Source organism: Chenopodium quinoa, unplaced genomic scaffold (assembly GCF_001683475.1).
Source record: "Chenopodium quinoa cultivar QQ74 unplaced genomic scaffold, ASM168347v1, whole genome shotgun sequence".
Classification (NCBI taxonomy): domain Eukaryota; kingdom Viridiplantae; phylum Streptophyta; class Magnoliopsida; order Caryophyllales; family Amaranthaceae; genus Chenopodium; species Chenopodium quinoa.
Window position 1 is genome coordinate 1,804,847 of NW_018744167.1, and position 15,294 is coordinate 1,820,140.

The 15,294-nt window shown below is 36.2% G+C and overlaps 2 protein-coding genes and 1 long non-coding RNA gene across 7 annotated transcripts; 1 reads left to right on the forward strand and 2 right to left on the reverse strand.

Annotated features, from left to right (window-relative positions):
* On the reverse strand, positions 1-1,632 carry LOC110693848. The gene is made up of 4 exons (XR_002505694.1): positions 1,082-1,632; positions 820-878; positions 418-478; positions 1-324 (listed from the first exon to the last, which is right to left on the reverse strand). It is a non-coding gene; the product is annotated as an uncharacterized LOC110693848 (long non-coding RNA).
* Positions 1,633-5,974: 4,342 nt separating this feature from the next.
* Positions 5,975-13,070, forward strand: LOC110693849. Of its 5 annotated transcripts, XM_021871009.1 has the most exons (6): positions 5,975-7,594; positions 7,752-7,839; positions 8,212-8,511; positions 8,611-10,744; positions 10,841-11,213; positions 11,311-13,070. In XM_021871009.1, the coding sequence occupies exons 3-6, from the start codon at positions 8,323-8,325 to the stop codon at positions 12,743-12,745; spliced, it is 4,131 nt and encodes a 1,376-aa protein (XP_021726701.1). In that variant the 5' UTR covers positions 5,975-7,594; positions 7,752-7,839; positions 8,212-8,322; the 3' UTR covers positions 12,746-13,070. The 5 variants fall into 5 exon arrangements, with proteins under 5 accessions (XP_021726701.1, XP_021726699.1, XP_021726702.1 ...); XM_021871007.1 differs by having other exon boundaries at positions 8,611-11,213; XM_021871010.1 differs by having other exon boundaries at positions 8,367-8,511; positions 8,611-11,213.
* A 609-nt stretch (positions 13,071-13,679) lies between these two features.
* LOC110693852 (germin-like protein subfamily 2 member 4) lies at positions 13,680-14,775 on the reverse strand. The gene is made up of 2 exons (XM_021871015.1): positions 14,552-14,775; positions 13,680-14,455 (listed from the first exon to the last, which is right to left on the reverse strand). The coding sequence occupies exons 1-2, from the start codon at positions 14,661-14,663 to the stop codon at positions 13,914-13,916; spliced, it is 654 nt and encodes a 217-aa protein (XP_021726707.1). The 5' UTR covers positions 14,664-14,775; the 3' UTR covers positions 13,680-13,913.
* Positions 14,776-15,294: the final 519 nt, after the last annotated feature.

A 15,294-nucleotide genomic window follows, 5' to 3' on the forward strand; every position in this document is an offset into this window, starting at 1 on the left:
TAAGGCAATGCATTCAATGATTTCAATCAACCTATGTGTTGTAGTGGAATCAACTATGTGGACTTCGTCACTATTGACAAACCAATCTAAAATACTCTGAATAAAAGTAAAAGTACGAGGCAAATCCACATATCTGTGATAAACATATAAAATTAAGCTTTAAAAGCACAATGTCAGATAGGCTTATAAAATGCAGATTGCAGAGCATACCCTAAGGGCTACTATAGCATCTTGTCGTTCCTTAATTGACTCAACATGATAAAGAGGCCTTGCAAGCTCTTCCCAAAATCAGTCACACAATGATTAAGCTGGGAGTACAACGTCCTTTATAGATGGAGAAAAAAAAAATCAATCCAAGCCATATTTACCAAAACCAGAAAAGATTTCATCAAAACTCAAAAGTGTAAAGGTACCTACCTAGAGGAGCCCCCATTTTTACTATTCTCAAATATTTCCAGATTCTCTAATGCGGCAGCATCTAACACCATATAAGGTTTCTTAAAAACATTACAGTAATCAAAGCATGGAAGTGACTCTATATAACACATAATATTCAGCAAAATATCATCGAAAAATCGATCGCAAACACAAAATTTGGAAAATAAACAAAACTGAAAACAATTGAACACACACAAAGAATGTATTGAAATGCCATCCAATTGGAAACAATCAAAATCGTAATTTAGCATGAAAAATACATATGATAAAAAAATTAAGCCGAAAAAACATACAAAATATTGAAAAAAAAAGCAAAATTGAATAACATTATGAAAAAAATCGAATAATACAGGAATTAAGTGATTAAATTGCAAAACTTACAACAATTTGATGATGAACAATTGAATATCGCGGATTTGATCTTCATCTAAGTGAAGCCCCTGAGTCGAAATTTCAGAGAGAGAATGTGAGGGATTTGAACAATAAAAGAAATTTGAATTGTGTGATACATATCGAAATCTTTTTCTTCTATCGTTTCCTTATCCAAACAACATTTTAACCTTTTAAAGTAACGCAAGCCAAAATTTCCTAAAAGTACCACATCAAGATTTGTTCTTATGCTGCAAAAGAAGAAGAAACAAACCTCATCCAAAAACACCGAATTCTCATCCGCGAAATCTCATCGTTCTCATACATCAAATCTATGACATCGCAACAAACCTCGATACTCACCATCTCACCAACCTTAGCCACCTCTTTAAGCTTCATCATCAATTCTTCAATCACCAAAAACATCAAATTCTTCGTGGTTCCGACCTCGAAACTCAGGGATTGCAAAAATTAGATTTCGGCGTCTAAGAAATCGATTTTTGTGAAATGATGATCTTTGATGCATTGATCGCCGATTGATTTTAGGGTTTTGAGAGAAAGAGGGGAGAATCGTAGGTTTTGCTGGAAATCCAGAGGGAGATGAGAGAGAATAACTGCAATTGAGGGAAATTCATGGGTTTCTTCAACAATGGTGATGAAGGGGGAGAGAGAAAATAACTTGCAAAATGAAGGAGGAGAGAGAAAACGCTGATTTTTTTTTTTTGGAATTATGTTTGACCGTAATAAATGGTAGCCATTGAATACAATTGATCCAACGGTTGTAATATGCCCTCAAATATATTAGGTTCTCACATAAGGGATGTGCTATATATATATATATATATATATATATATATATATATATATATATATATATATATATATATATATATATATATATATAATGAAACTACATGCTACGACGAGTCTAAAAAGATCCATCTAAATAATTTTTACGTTATTGATCAACGGAAAGATCGGTTCGAGTTTTTAAACCTTTAACTCTCAACAAATATATTCAAACATAAAAAAATGGATAAAGTATTTCATACATCATATAATGCTTATCTCTTTTTTCTCCATAATGTCATACATTGTTTCATCCTTTTCTCTTGTCATAACCAATAGGCGAAAGAAAAATCTTAAACACCTAATAATTTGATATATAATGTTATGAAAATTAGTATAACAAAGATTGATATGTGATTAAGAAAGACTAAAAATAATAATTTAAATATAACGCGTTAACTAATATGTTTGTCATTTGGCCATACTCAGTGGCAGATCCAAAAAAATTATTTAATGGGGTCAAAATATTGATAAATTTTCATGGGGTCAAGTGGGTACTTTTAACGATAAAAAAAATTAATTTTTTTTTTATACAAAATATTTCATTTATCCATGTTCAAGTGGGGTCAATGGACTCCACTTGAGTGTATGTGCATTCACCTCTGGCCATACGCATAGAATAGAGTATGTGATTGTTAGAATATTAACCATTAAATGGTTAAGATAGCAAATCATTTTAATCACTAAACTTGACAAGTATGCATATATAGTAAACAATTACTGTTGCACTTTGTTATGCACTTAACTATCAATTAAAAGAGATAACCACACTAAACTAAATTGGATAGCAAAAAACCATTGTTTATTGTTATTGCTGGTCAATTTGGCTTTCCACTCTACTACTCTAGTCTTCACTCAGTATTGGCGTGAACATGGGATGGTGTTGTCCCCCACTAAAGTTTGGACATATGGTACACTGTGTCACTGCCTCCCCGGGGAAGGATTCTTTCTTCAAAATTAAAAGTACATGTTAGGGTAGTTAGTTTCTCCCTAATGCCAATGATTAAATCTATTAGCTATTATTAAAATAAAACGTTGTTGATGTCATCATTGTCCATATTAGAAGCTTTCATATTACAACTACAATCTATCAATTTATCCTAAAAAAACGAAACAATTGTAAATAGCACACTAATAAATTGACTCCTACATTGGAATATGTATTAGGCAACGTTGAACATGTTTTATATCATAATTTTGATGAAAATCTAAAATTTTAAAATTACAAATATTTTTGTACAAGGTGCATAATTCTTATTTATATTTATCCATTTTTTTTAAATGTACAAATTATAAAAATAGATTTTATATAAACCGTTCTAATCTAGTATAATTATAAAACATACATACATACATATATATACATATATATATAAACTTATTTGTTTATCATTAACAATATATAAATACGGTAGGTGTTTGGGCCGCGTATGCGATAGAGCATGTTTTCTTGTGAAATTTAGCAAAATATCCTTAATGTAGATCTCGAGAATTATGAAGCCTATCTAGGGCTTGTTTGATTGATAAAATAAAATGGGGGAATTGGAAATTCATGGAAATTTGTAATTTGGGTACTTGTTTGGTTGATACAAAACAACAAAAATGGGGAAAGTTGGAATTCATGGGAATTTCTACTTCCCACAAAATATAGAATGTAAATTAGCTAAACCCCCCAAGGTTAATCAAAATTCATGGGAATTAATTTCAACTTCCCATTATCACAACCAAACAATTTAAACAAATTCCTAAGAATTTCATTTGGAAAATAAATTCCCATAAAATTCAACTTCAACTAAACGAAGCCCTAGTCCTTAGGAGCAACAAGTGTAAGATTTTTCTAAAGAATGTCAGCATGTAACTCTATAAATGATTAGTCACTTCAGTTCCCTAATGTCGAAAACTAGGACAATTGGATTTTCCTCTCTGTACACTTTATTTTTGAACGATTTTTTGTAGAAATTGCTTATTTATAAATTAATTCTCTAATTGCATCGATTTAAAAACTTATTTCCACGCTATTGTCCACGTAGGATATGTACAAGGTTCGTATTTTTTTAAAAAATAAAATTATTTTTGGGTCATCAAAGAACCGCTAACGATGTTATCGGTTCTTTGACAAGAACTGCAAATGGCATTAGTGGTTCTTAGACAAGAACCACAAATGGCATTAGCGGTTTATACCTATTTAAATCATCCTGATCGCTAACACCATTACCTTTATTGGTTCCACTTTGTTGTGTACATCATCCTTCTCTCGTGAAATAAACATGCTATTAAGTTTTCCGAGCTTCTCTACACAACCCTTTGCGTTGGATTTTTGATCCATCTCTACTGTCAGCCCAACATCTTCATTAATTGTTAATTGCTGACCTGCTCCTACTTTCTCTCCACCTTCAAACCAGCTTCTCCTTCTCGGAGCTGTTTCTCCATTCTGCTTGCTTTTTTCCCGATTAATTGCTACATCATACTTCACTCCATTTATAGATTCTTCACATTTGGTTTTCATATTAAGGCAGTCGTCTGAGGTGTTATGCATTACCGACTCATTAACACTATTAAAGAGACACCTCCAAATTCACTTTAATACCTTCAAAAAGGGACAGAGGCTCGGATACTCCCTGTCTAAGAACCGCTAATGGTGTTAGCGATTCTATTGTATAGAACTGCTATCACCGTTAACGGTTCTTTGTTGAAACAGAATTAATAAAAATAGAAAGAAAAAAAATGAACCTTGTATCTATCCGATCCTACGTGGACAGTACCATGGGAATAAGTTTTTAAACCGACACAATTAGGGAATTAATTTGTAAATAAGCAATTTCTATGGAAAATGTTCCTTTATTTATTGAATATGAACGCTAGATAGGGTTCTTGAAAATATCCTTAAGGAGTTGAGGCTCACTTTGTTTGTTTTATAAAATTCGATTCGAGCATCTATACTGGTTACCCCCATTTTTTTTTCTTCTCATTACTCGATTCTCACAACATAACATGGCAGTGTAGCAAACTATTCTGTAATTATTTTGTACAACACCAAATTACCTACTTTATATATTTTATAGAATTACCATACAATGAAGACTTAGTATTGACGATTACTTTTTCCTCAATTGAAAGTGACTTTAAAATAACCTTATCTTATCTTATAAGGAGAATAAATTAGCTTGTCATGATGGACCAATTCAATTTGAATCAAAACCATGTTCAAAACAAGCTAATAGCCTAAACAACTAGCATGATCTATTTGAGTGTATGATTGAAGTCAAGCAAGTAACCTTGAGAATGAAGAGTGCTTGTATTAGTCTTGTCATGTTTTTCGAGTCGGTTATGAAATGGTATATACTTTGAGTATTTTTATCATCATCATTGTGCTTTCCTCTTTTTCTTTGATCATCATAAAAGTATTTTATATAATATGAATAATCATTGAAACATCAAAATTGTAAGGCAACAAACAAAACTCATATAATTCACATTCCAAATAATCTAAATATAAGAGTCAAATTAAAAAAAATATGTTCTTCATTAAGAATTTCTACATCAAATACATTCAGGTAATTTAGCTACCACATGCTTGGATTAGTTGGTGAATTCGACATTGCATAACAACTTTCAAATTTCAAGTTCGAGCCTAATAAACATCATTATTTAAAAAACTCGACTTTTTAATATCAAGCATCTTTTTATTAAAAAAGTCAAAAAATAAGGGCCATTAGCCTTTAATATGCGCAAGTGTCAAAAGATTGTTGGTGGAAAGAGGGCCCATAATAATAAAAGATATTTATTACTTCCTCCGTTTTTTTTATTGCATCACTTACTACTTTAGAAAATTTTTATTAGGATAAAAAATATCTATGTTCACACTGTAAATACCCAACATACCCTTACTTTTTCACACTTACTTTTTATTTTATCTTACATTATATGGACAATTTTGTATTTTTACGTTTCTCTATCTTACTTTTTCCCACTACCAAATTTTGCCTCCAAAATCCCTATGATGCAATTAAAAAAAAACGGAAAAAGTATTTTCAATTAATAAAAGGAAAAAAATTCTTTAAATTATTTATTAAAGGAAAAAATAGTTGTTTAATTTCGAGGAAATTTCTCCATAAATTTATCAATCAATCTTCATCATTATAAAAACACAAGATTCCAAACCCACTTAGGTCCACCTCTTTTGCCGTATGAAAGACTCTTCTTTTTATCATTGACTTTTATGAATCCTACTTTGACTAAAAAAAGGGACAATCCAGGTAATTATTCCATACCCCTAAGGGTATTATCGTCATAAAAAGGATAATAAATTGCGTGGTTATCCCACTCTCTCTGCAATTGCATCATCCCACTCATTGTTTGAAAGAAGATTTTAGGGAAGAACACAACTCACAGGGGGAGGAGAGAGAAAGTTAGGTTTATCTTTTTTCAATCGCTGATTGACGGTCCAGATTTGTTCTCCTGATTATCCGACGGCTTACAATTTGTCTTCTTCCTTTCGGCGGTCAATGTTGAAGAAGAGAGAGCGCGAGGTTTTAGAGAGAGAAAATTAGGTTTTTCATTGATCGATGATCAACGGTCCAGATTTGATTTTCTTCTTTATCTGACGGCTCGTAATTCTGCTCTTCCTTGTTGGCGGCCATTAAAGAGGGGTAAAGCAAGGTTGAATAATATTTATTGAGAGATAGTTTAGCGAGGAATTTGAAGAATTTTGCGAGGAGTTTAAAGGAATCGTTTGATTGCTTCGCAGTGGAGTTTTTGTGGTTTTTGAATGAGATTGGAAAGAGGAAAAAAAACTTCACAGGTATTTGAAAACCCTAAGCTTTTTGATTGATTTGTGCACGCTTTTTGTATTCTGGAAATTATAGGTGTTATTTGAATTCAAATCAAGGTTGTTCGTCAATTGAAAAATTGAATATTAAATTCGTCGATTTCTCAAGGCAATTTTTCACCAGATCCTGTTTCTGTTGGTGGATTGAATTAGAAAAACTTGTTTCTGTTCCTGTTTTGGAGAGATGATAATGAATCTACATGATTTGAGTTACTTTCTAGAAGAACAAGATGAGAAAATCTTAGTCTTTAAGCTGCGTTTCGATGTCGGCGGCGAAGAAGTATCTTTAATAACTTGGAAGAGAGGTTTTACAATCTATCCTCGTTTATACTATGATTTTGAGCGAGAAACCAACATTATTAATCTCAATTGGCTTCGCAAAGGCGAAAAATCGAAGATCAGATCAGTCAAGTACTTAGTAAAATAATTAGGGTTTTGAACTTTCAGTTGCCCCCTATTTATATTGCCAATTCACGAGACTTCTGATGTGGAACTATATTCCTTTGTGGATCATGTTGTTTATCCGTGATTCATGTGATTGGATCATCTGTCATCTAATCGCGTCATATGCTTCAATCCATTGTGAAATAATACTTGTATGATTGGAGCTTATTGCTTCAGATCTTTTACTTGGAAGTTGAAGATGATGAACTACGTCTTAGGTGCTTTCACTTGAATTTGAAGATGCTTTATGATTTCTTAGTCAATTAGGTCTTTATCCGAATTGTAGCGAAACAGATACCTCATGGCCCTGAATATGAGAGATATGAGATGAATTTACTACTACTACATTGTGCTGTTATGTGCTGCCTGTGGGTAGGTTGGATTGAAAGTCGTCTGTTAGGTATGCGGTTTTTTTTTAGGGTATAAGTCCGGCTGGGCTGTTGGACTTTTTTACATGACCAGGATGACAAAATTGACATCAAATTGCAACTATTTTGTTTATGCCATATGAAATTTATTTGTTTTAGTTATACCTTTGGGGGGTTGATGATGCATAGATTCATGAATTCCACGAATCTGTGGAATCTGAAGTGTTAAAAAGCTCTTATATGAACCTATGGACATATCACGCAGCCTTGATATCTGGTTCACACAGTTTGCCCCAAGGTAATGACCTGTGGTGGCATGCACTTGTCGACTTGTTTAGTGTTATGGTGTTTTGAAATTTTTGCAAGTTGCAATTATTTGGTCATACTCAGCTTCTATTGAACTTACCGAACATTTTTGTACAAAGGTGTTGATTTATTTTTTGATCTTTTGGTAGGTAAGCTTGTAACGAGTGCTCCCTGCATATACTGGAGGATCTACGGTTGCTTCATCAGTTCAGCCTGTTTGTAGTGCTCAGTTTAATTGTGAGTTTTTATTCCTGTAAATTTTGCCTTGTAATAGGTTTGTTGCTTAATTGGTCATGTTGTCTGTGGATGCATGTATGATTTTGATTTTGGAACTTTTGTGGTGGACATCACTTTTACACTAATTTACTATACTATGATGCCCAAAGTCTTTTTACTTACTTTGCCTGGGGTGATGACCACCTGGATACCTAGGAGAGTTTACTAGGCAGACAACTTATTGTAGTAGATGACTAAATTATATTCATTTAAGATTGGGACAATAGTTGAGGCAGGAAGGGGGGAGGATGACTTTTTTGCGGTTTTGATGACTGAATCGTAGAGGTTTTTTCTCTAACATGTTGTGTCTCTTCCCTTTCTCCTCCCCTGCAGATTAGGTTTGAGCTCTTTCCCTGTGTGTAGTTAAAAAATCTAGACACGGCGTTTGGAAAGCGCTCTGTCAATAGATCGTTTGTTGATGGGATAGAATCCCGTCGTGAAAGCATGACCACAGTTGGCCCAGAACTTACAAGTTTTATTGATCCCAGTTTGACTTGGAAGACAGTATCCAAAGGTAGGAACACATCAAGGCGCTCAAGAAGGTCGGTTTCAAAGAACATGAAAATGGTTCACGAGCATGAGAAAAGGAGCCCAAAACGGCTAAATAAATTGCAATGTTCGGAGACTGAGAAGGTTAGTATTATTATTTGGTTGTTATTTAAGTTTTGAAGGATATGTTTCTTTTCTCTTTTCAATAATGCTTATTTCTAATTGCTCTTCTTTGATTCGCAGTCTAATGCAATGATTCATGGACGGCGTTTTCCTGGCAATATGGAGCATATTCCTATCAAGAAGAGGAGACTTTTCCTTAGATCAGCTTCTCCACCTCTGCAATCTCCAAATTGTCTAGAAGACTCCGAGGACCTTGTTGGTGACCATTGCACAGCAGATCAGCTAACCTGCTCAGATGTTACTACAGAGAGTCCAATTATGGGAGTTAGTTTTTCTGAAGGATCAAAATCCAGGAATTTTGATTGTGATGGTAACATTGACGAGAAAGGTGTAAATTCATTAAATAATGACGCGCGTGGTTTGGGGGAGGATTTTTCAGGTATTGCCATACTTGCTGCTGCAGCTTGTAGTGATCGATTAGATTATTCCACCGATGATGCTGGAAAGTGTCTAAGTCAGATGGGTCTCTTAAATAGGGAGAAAAATGAATCATTAGTTTCCGCACCTGACTTAAAAGAAAACATTCCAAGCATTCAAGCACCTGACTTTCCTGGAAAGGATATTAAAGATGTTGAAGGAGCTTCTGTGGTTGGTTTGCCAATTGATGGCATTCAGGTTGTTAGCGTGAGCAATGATGCTGATGATCTTGGCATGAGCCCAATAAAAGAGTTTCAGAAAGCTGAGCAAAATGATTCAGTTGTGTCTACAGCCCTCAAGAAAGAAAATATTGAAAGCCTTGGATTACCTGCATCGATCAGAAGTGATGCTGCACAGGAAAATAAGGACGTAGACTCTCCCCATGAAGTCGCTGATAAAACAGCAAAAAATTCTGGTGCAACTCGAGATTGTCGATTCCATTGGGATTTGAATACTGTGATGGATGAGTGGGGTAATCCACTTGATGATACTGATACAGATTTTGCTTCCAGTACTCAAGTAGTGGAAGTTACTCCAATGAATACTATGGAATCCCAAATATTTGAGGATGCGGGGGGTTCTGAGGCAAAGAGATTTGAGATCGAGAATGTAGATGTAGATGGCTTGGAGGCAAAGAAATTTGAAGCTACTGTTAGTGGTGATAGAGTTACCTTTCAAGCTGAAGTCTGTGTGGAGCCTGAAAGTAGGGCGTTGCCAGACAACGCAGGCTCTACTAGTGTTAGTACCTCAGTCAGCAGGATGGGACATTGCTCAGATGTCTCATCTGGTTTTGTCACAAGTATCCTAAAGCAAAAAAATTCTCTTTCCGATGTTAATAATCACGTGGTGGAATCTTCAGTATGTGTCACTGTTTCCGAAATTCAACCAAAGGTGGTCAATGAAGGTGCTACTATTGATCATTCCCTTTCTCTAGGGTTAAATGGCACCAAAGCGTTAGCATCCGAAGAGAATATTGGTGCGGGTTCTGAAAATCTAAATGAAGTGGCTGAAGAAATGCAAACTGTCAAGTCTGAGGAGCATGAAATTGGTTTGTTTCTGGCACCGCTTTCAGGAAAGGCCCTTTCAGTTGGGAAGGGTGCTGATTGCAACCTTATTGAGGAGTCCAACATAAAGAATGTTGTAGATGAAAACGATAGAAATGTGGAAAATGTGACGTGTCAATCAACAGCAAATCAATCCCTTGGTAGCAAGTGTGAAATTGCAACCTTATATGCATCCGACAAAGCAGAGGTTTCTTGTAGGGTCAATGATCTAAATTGTCCACCTAAGCAGAACTCTTTGGCTGACAGTGAAGTTAAGCATGAGGAATCCGTTGGCCGATCATTAGAATCTCAGCCTTCCAGCTCTGAAAATTTAATGGTGGAGTCGGAAAATCTTAGTGTTTCTCATTGCCCAAGCAATTCCGTAGATCGGTTTGCAACCTCAATGTCTATGGGTGATGATCAAGCCATAAATGCAGTGTCTGCAAAAGAAATTGAAGAAAAGCCTACTGTCACAGATGTATCTGGAACTGACCCCCTGAATAATCATGGATCTGAAGCTCTTGTGCCTAAAATATTGGATCCTTGTGTTGCTGTTGATCCATGCAGCAAACCTACCAGTGGCCATGTTGGTGGTCATGGATTGCATGTTTCTAATGAAGATTTAAGTCAAGTAACTGAAAATGCTGGAACTGTTACTGAATTGGAAGGAGGTTATGATTCTCATTTGGAAGATGGAGAGTTGAGAGAGTCACACTGCTGGGAGGATAATGAAGGTGAGGATGGGGAAACTGAACATGTGGATTATGATTCCGATAATAGGGATGATTTTGTGTTTTATGAAGCTGCTAATGATTCTGTCCAATTGTCAGGAGAAGTTTTGGTTGGGGAGTCTGAGAAGCAGAGTTATCGATCAGATAATTTTAGCTCTGCTGATGAACAACCAAAGCTTGATAAGAGAGTTGAAGAAAACTGCTCTGTAAGGATTCAGGGTTGTTTGTCCACTGTGGATGCTGTGGAAGCGGTTTGTCCAAAGAGAGATTCGGCCCTGAAGGCATGTTCTGCAGCAAATAATAATTCTGAAAAGGGGGAGATGGATAACAAGGATTGCAGGTCAAGTATAGAAGCTGATAGCGTAGGAAAAGAGTTTGACTGTGATCCTCCACGTAATGCCAGAGGTGCCTCTGCTAGTGGAAGGGATTTGCAATTTTCAGACAGAGGTGCTGATTCCATGAGAAGAAGCAGGTAATTTCATCCCTACATTTTCCTTCTATATTCACTGAATATTCTCTATAATTGTATGCATGCTTTGGTACTGATACATGAGCCGGATTACATGCAGGTCCAGCAACTTTGACTGTATTCATCACACTGATGGTCCAGATGGCTCCTTGAACAGGAGCCAGCAGCCTCCTATGCGAATGGGTCGGTTTGGTGGCCGCTCTTGGAATCCTGAACTAAAAAGCACTGTTGCTAATTCTGCCTCCGAAGATGATGGAGAGAGAATTATCAGAGCTTCAGGTGATACTCCATTTAGAGGTCGCAGGCCAAGAATCATTAACACCTCACGAAGTGGCTACCATATTATGAGAAGAGGATCACCAGGAGAGAGAGGTAATGATTTTGGTATGGGTATGATAAAGGCACGAGAATTTAGCCCCGATAATAATCCGAGGAGCAGGTTTGGAAGATTCAATGGGATTAATAGGGGTTTTAGGGAGGGTGGTTATCGCAGACCAGGGGTTTATGAAGGTCCTAAGTCTGGTGGTGGTGGACCCATGTTGAATCGTTTTGGCAAAAGGGATAGAAGCTTCTCTCCAGTTGGTGGTGATAGATTTCATAGAAAGTCTAGATCTAGATCAAGAACTCGCTCGCCTGATTTCAGGTCTGAAGCTAGAATGGGGAGGGGCAGACTGCCATATCAGCAAGCAACTCACGCAGGTGAGCATATGAGAGAAAGATCACCAGTAAGGGTGTTTAATCCAAATCAGAGATTTGATGCTATTGGCTCACCAGGAAGAATGAGGTCTGATGACTGCATGAGACCCACAATGCGCCCTATGAGGTTCCATGATACTACATCTGGTAGGGCTCATGACTTTGAAGAAAGTGATGACTTCAGGAGAAAACCTCTCCTCATGCGTAACAATCGGAGGTCTCGATCAAGATCCCGAAGTTGCTCTCCCAATTTCAGGTCTGATACTAGAATGGGATCAATGAGGGTTCCCTATCAGCCGTCGGGAGATCACATTAGAGATAGAAGGTCGCCACCGGTGAGAGTTTTTCGTCCAAACCAAAGGTATGAAGGTGGGGGTTCACCTCCTGTAAGATTAAGATCCGATGAGTGCTTGCGACCTATTATGCGACCTCTAAGATTTCCTGATACCGCTCAGCCGGGAAGAGGGCATGAATTAAATAATAACAATAATAACAGCAGTAATAGTAATGGGGATGATTTCAGGAGGAAGCCTCGAAACATTTTTGAAAGAATTCATCCTGGAAGGCATTATGATGTAGAGGGAGGAGATGTTAGAAGGTTCCAGTATGACAGTGAGGAAGGCGCACCACCACCTACTCAAAATTTTCGTAGGCATGATAACTATGGAAGGGCTGGTGAGAGAAGGCCGGTGGAGTTTAGGGGCCCTAGAGAAGAAAGAGGTAATGTTAGATACAACAATAATAATAACTCTGATAGAATGCTCTATTCTGGGCCAAAGCAGTTTGGAGGTATGCGTGATTATGCCGAGGATGGAATTCCAAGGAGACCCCGGCCATGATGAAGATCACTTCTTTGTGAGTATTTATTTTTCATTCACCTGGGGTGTACTTATACTTGTGGGAAAGGTTAAGTTTAAGCGATCCTGGACTAGTTGTCTTCCAGTGATCTTTAGGTTTCCTGTTAGTTGGTTCAATTATTCTCCTTAGTTTGTTCTTATTTGGTTATTTTATATCTTAGATAGAAAGCAGTTTGTTCTTTTGTAACAGTTTTGAGGTGATAAATGAAAGTAATTGGAGCTATTTCTTAGAGCAATTCATTACTTGTAATTTTACTACACACTGACGCAGAGTACATGACATATATATTGCTCCTGTTATCAGTTACTGGGGTGTTACATGTAGGAAAGCTGTTTTTTTTTTTTAAGAAGAAATAAGAAATATATGCCGAGTAACTTAAGCTATTGAGTATTGACAAAGTTGTATGCATTCCTACTCTTACAATAACAGAGAAGTATTCTATATTTTGAATTACGTAGTAATAATCTTGAATGCAATGATACTGTACTGTAGATGAATTTCCGATCTGAAAGTCTGAAACAGGTTCCGGTTTTATTGGTTCAGTCCGATTCAGGTTCAAGCATAAATCAACCAGTAGCACTTTTGCTTGTTTGACTAAATTACAGTGAATGTTGGTACAATTGAATTCAACTCTTAACACTACATAACTTTCCAACTTTGTTACAATAACAGGTTTAAAGAATACAATCTGAACCAATTAATTGGGTCCTATTATGTATCAATAGATGAAAGAGACGAACTCTGTGCTTAAAACTAATTGATAATTTTCACTTATTGATGAATAATTATTTATTAAATCAGTTGTGCAAATTCAATGATAAATTCCTTCTTATTGTCTCTCAAATTTTGCTCTTGTATTGACACGGACTTGCCATTGCTGTTACAATGCAATGTCTGGAAACCTATTCAGAGTCATTTCTTGAACAAGAGAAATAATTGAATGGAGTTTTACAAAAGTGTACTAGGAACGATAGAGTTCGAACAAGTAACAACTAACTTCATTTATTCTGTCAATTACATATACGATGTCAAATAGCATTAATAGTTAATACACACCAATGAAGAATAATAGTCTTAACAAGAAAAACCATATAATCAACATGTTTAGGAACTCAAATTTGTTGAACTTCCCTAAGGAAAAGGCTACTTTTAGGCAGCAAGGCCAGCCTTGATCTTCTCAACATTGTGTTCGTCGATGTTAAATGTTTGAGCCAACACGTCGTTGGACACAGGAGGGTTGGAAGTAAAGAGAGCAGCTGCAAACTGTTGAGTGCCTGGCAATTGGCTGTTAAAGGCAGCTATAACAGAAGTCGGGTATTTAGACTTGTTTTTCTGGTAGTGAGCCAAACCTCTAGGGAAAACAAATACTTCACCTGTCTTAACAACCTTAGAAATGAGTTTGTTACTGGTTGTTATGAAAGCAACGTACAATTCACCCTCAAGAACGTAGATTATCTCAGTGGCACGGGGATGAATGTGAGGTGGATTTAGACCGTAGGGAGCAAAGTCGACTCGAGCCATGGAAACTCCTAAGGTGTTAAGGCCAGGGATGTCCATAACATTTGCCCCAGTGACTTTCGATCCAAGGACTTTGTTGGTGATCTGGCCTGGTTTAGAAATCCCCATGAAGAAGAAGTCTTCCGCGGCTATCATGCTAATATTTTTGCAAGGGAATCCATTCACTAGTATTCCTATGACATATTGACATTGATCAATACAAATGTGAGTTGACATAATTAAGAGTTGAGTAAACATAGAAATGTATAAAATTTTCACTTTGAATATACCTGATTTAGGATCGGCAACACAAACATCTTGAAGCATGTCTGAATCATAGGCTAATCCCCCAACAGTATATGCCAATAGCACCACCAAGACGACTGCCCTAACACCGGCCATTTCGAAGGAATCTTAAAGGAATTAACCACCGTTCACGTTGCAATAGGCTTGTATAAGTGCAAGAGTACAAGAAGTGGTACTATACTCAAGTCTAGGTGCAAGTTGAGTACAAATAACAGGGCACCAGGCTTTATAAAGTACAAAGTACAATAGCATTTTGTAGAACAAGTCAATGATGAACTAGGCAAGGAACATGCCTTTTAAGCCCCGAACAATTCAACACTAATTAAAATTATACAAGACATTAAAGAATTTTATCTCCCCTTTCCTATAAACCTAATGAATAAGAAGAATGAGTTTATACTATTGGTTGACTAAGCTAATACCTTTTTTATACTCCCTCTGTCCCTATTTGTTTGCCCCATTGTCAAAATGTGGGTCAAACTTTGATAATTTTGACCATAAATTCCCGTAGTTCTACCAAAGGAAATGTAGTCATGTGAGATCTTATTTGGTTTGTCTCATTATAAATTTAATTAATATCTACTTTTTATAATTTTTACGCATATGAAAATTATAATATAAACGTTTTAACACATGTCTTGGAGACTGCGTAAAGTCAAATAGGGCAAAAATAAAGGGACAGAGGGAGTACTACTCATATCTGCTATCAGTTGTACAAACTACAAAC

Bases quoted from the DNA above. Each gene is read 5' to 3' on its own strand.
- LOC110693849 (XM_021871007.1), top strand. From the start codon at position 8,323: ATGACCACAGTTGGCCCAGAACTTACAAGTTTTATTGATCCCAGTTTG. The intron at 8,512-8,610 runs GTTAGTATTATT...TTTGATTCGCAG, and splicing joins AATGTTCGGAGACTGAGAAG to TCTAATGCAATGATTCATGG. The intron at 11,214-11,310 runs GTAATTTCATCC...GATTACATGCAG, and splicing joins GATTCCATGAGAAGAAGCAG to GTCCAGCAACTTTGACTGTA.
- LOC110693852 (XM_021871015.1), bottom strand. From the start codon at position 14,663: ATGGCCGGTGTTAGGGCAGTCGTCTTGGTGGTGCTATTGGCATATACT. The intron at 14,456-14,551 runs GTATATTCAAAG...AATATGTCATAG, and splicing joins TGTTGCCGATCCTAAATCAG to GAATACTAGTGAATGGATTC.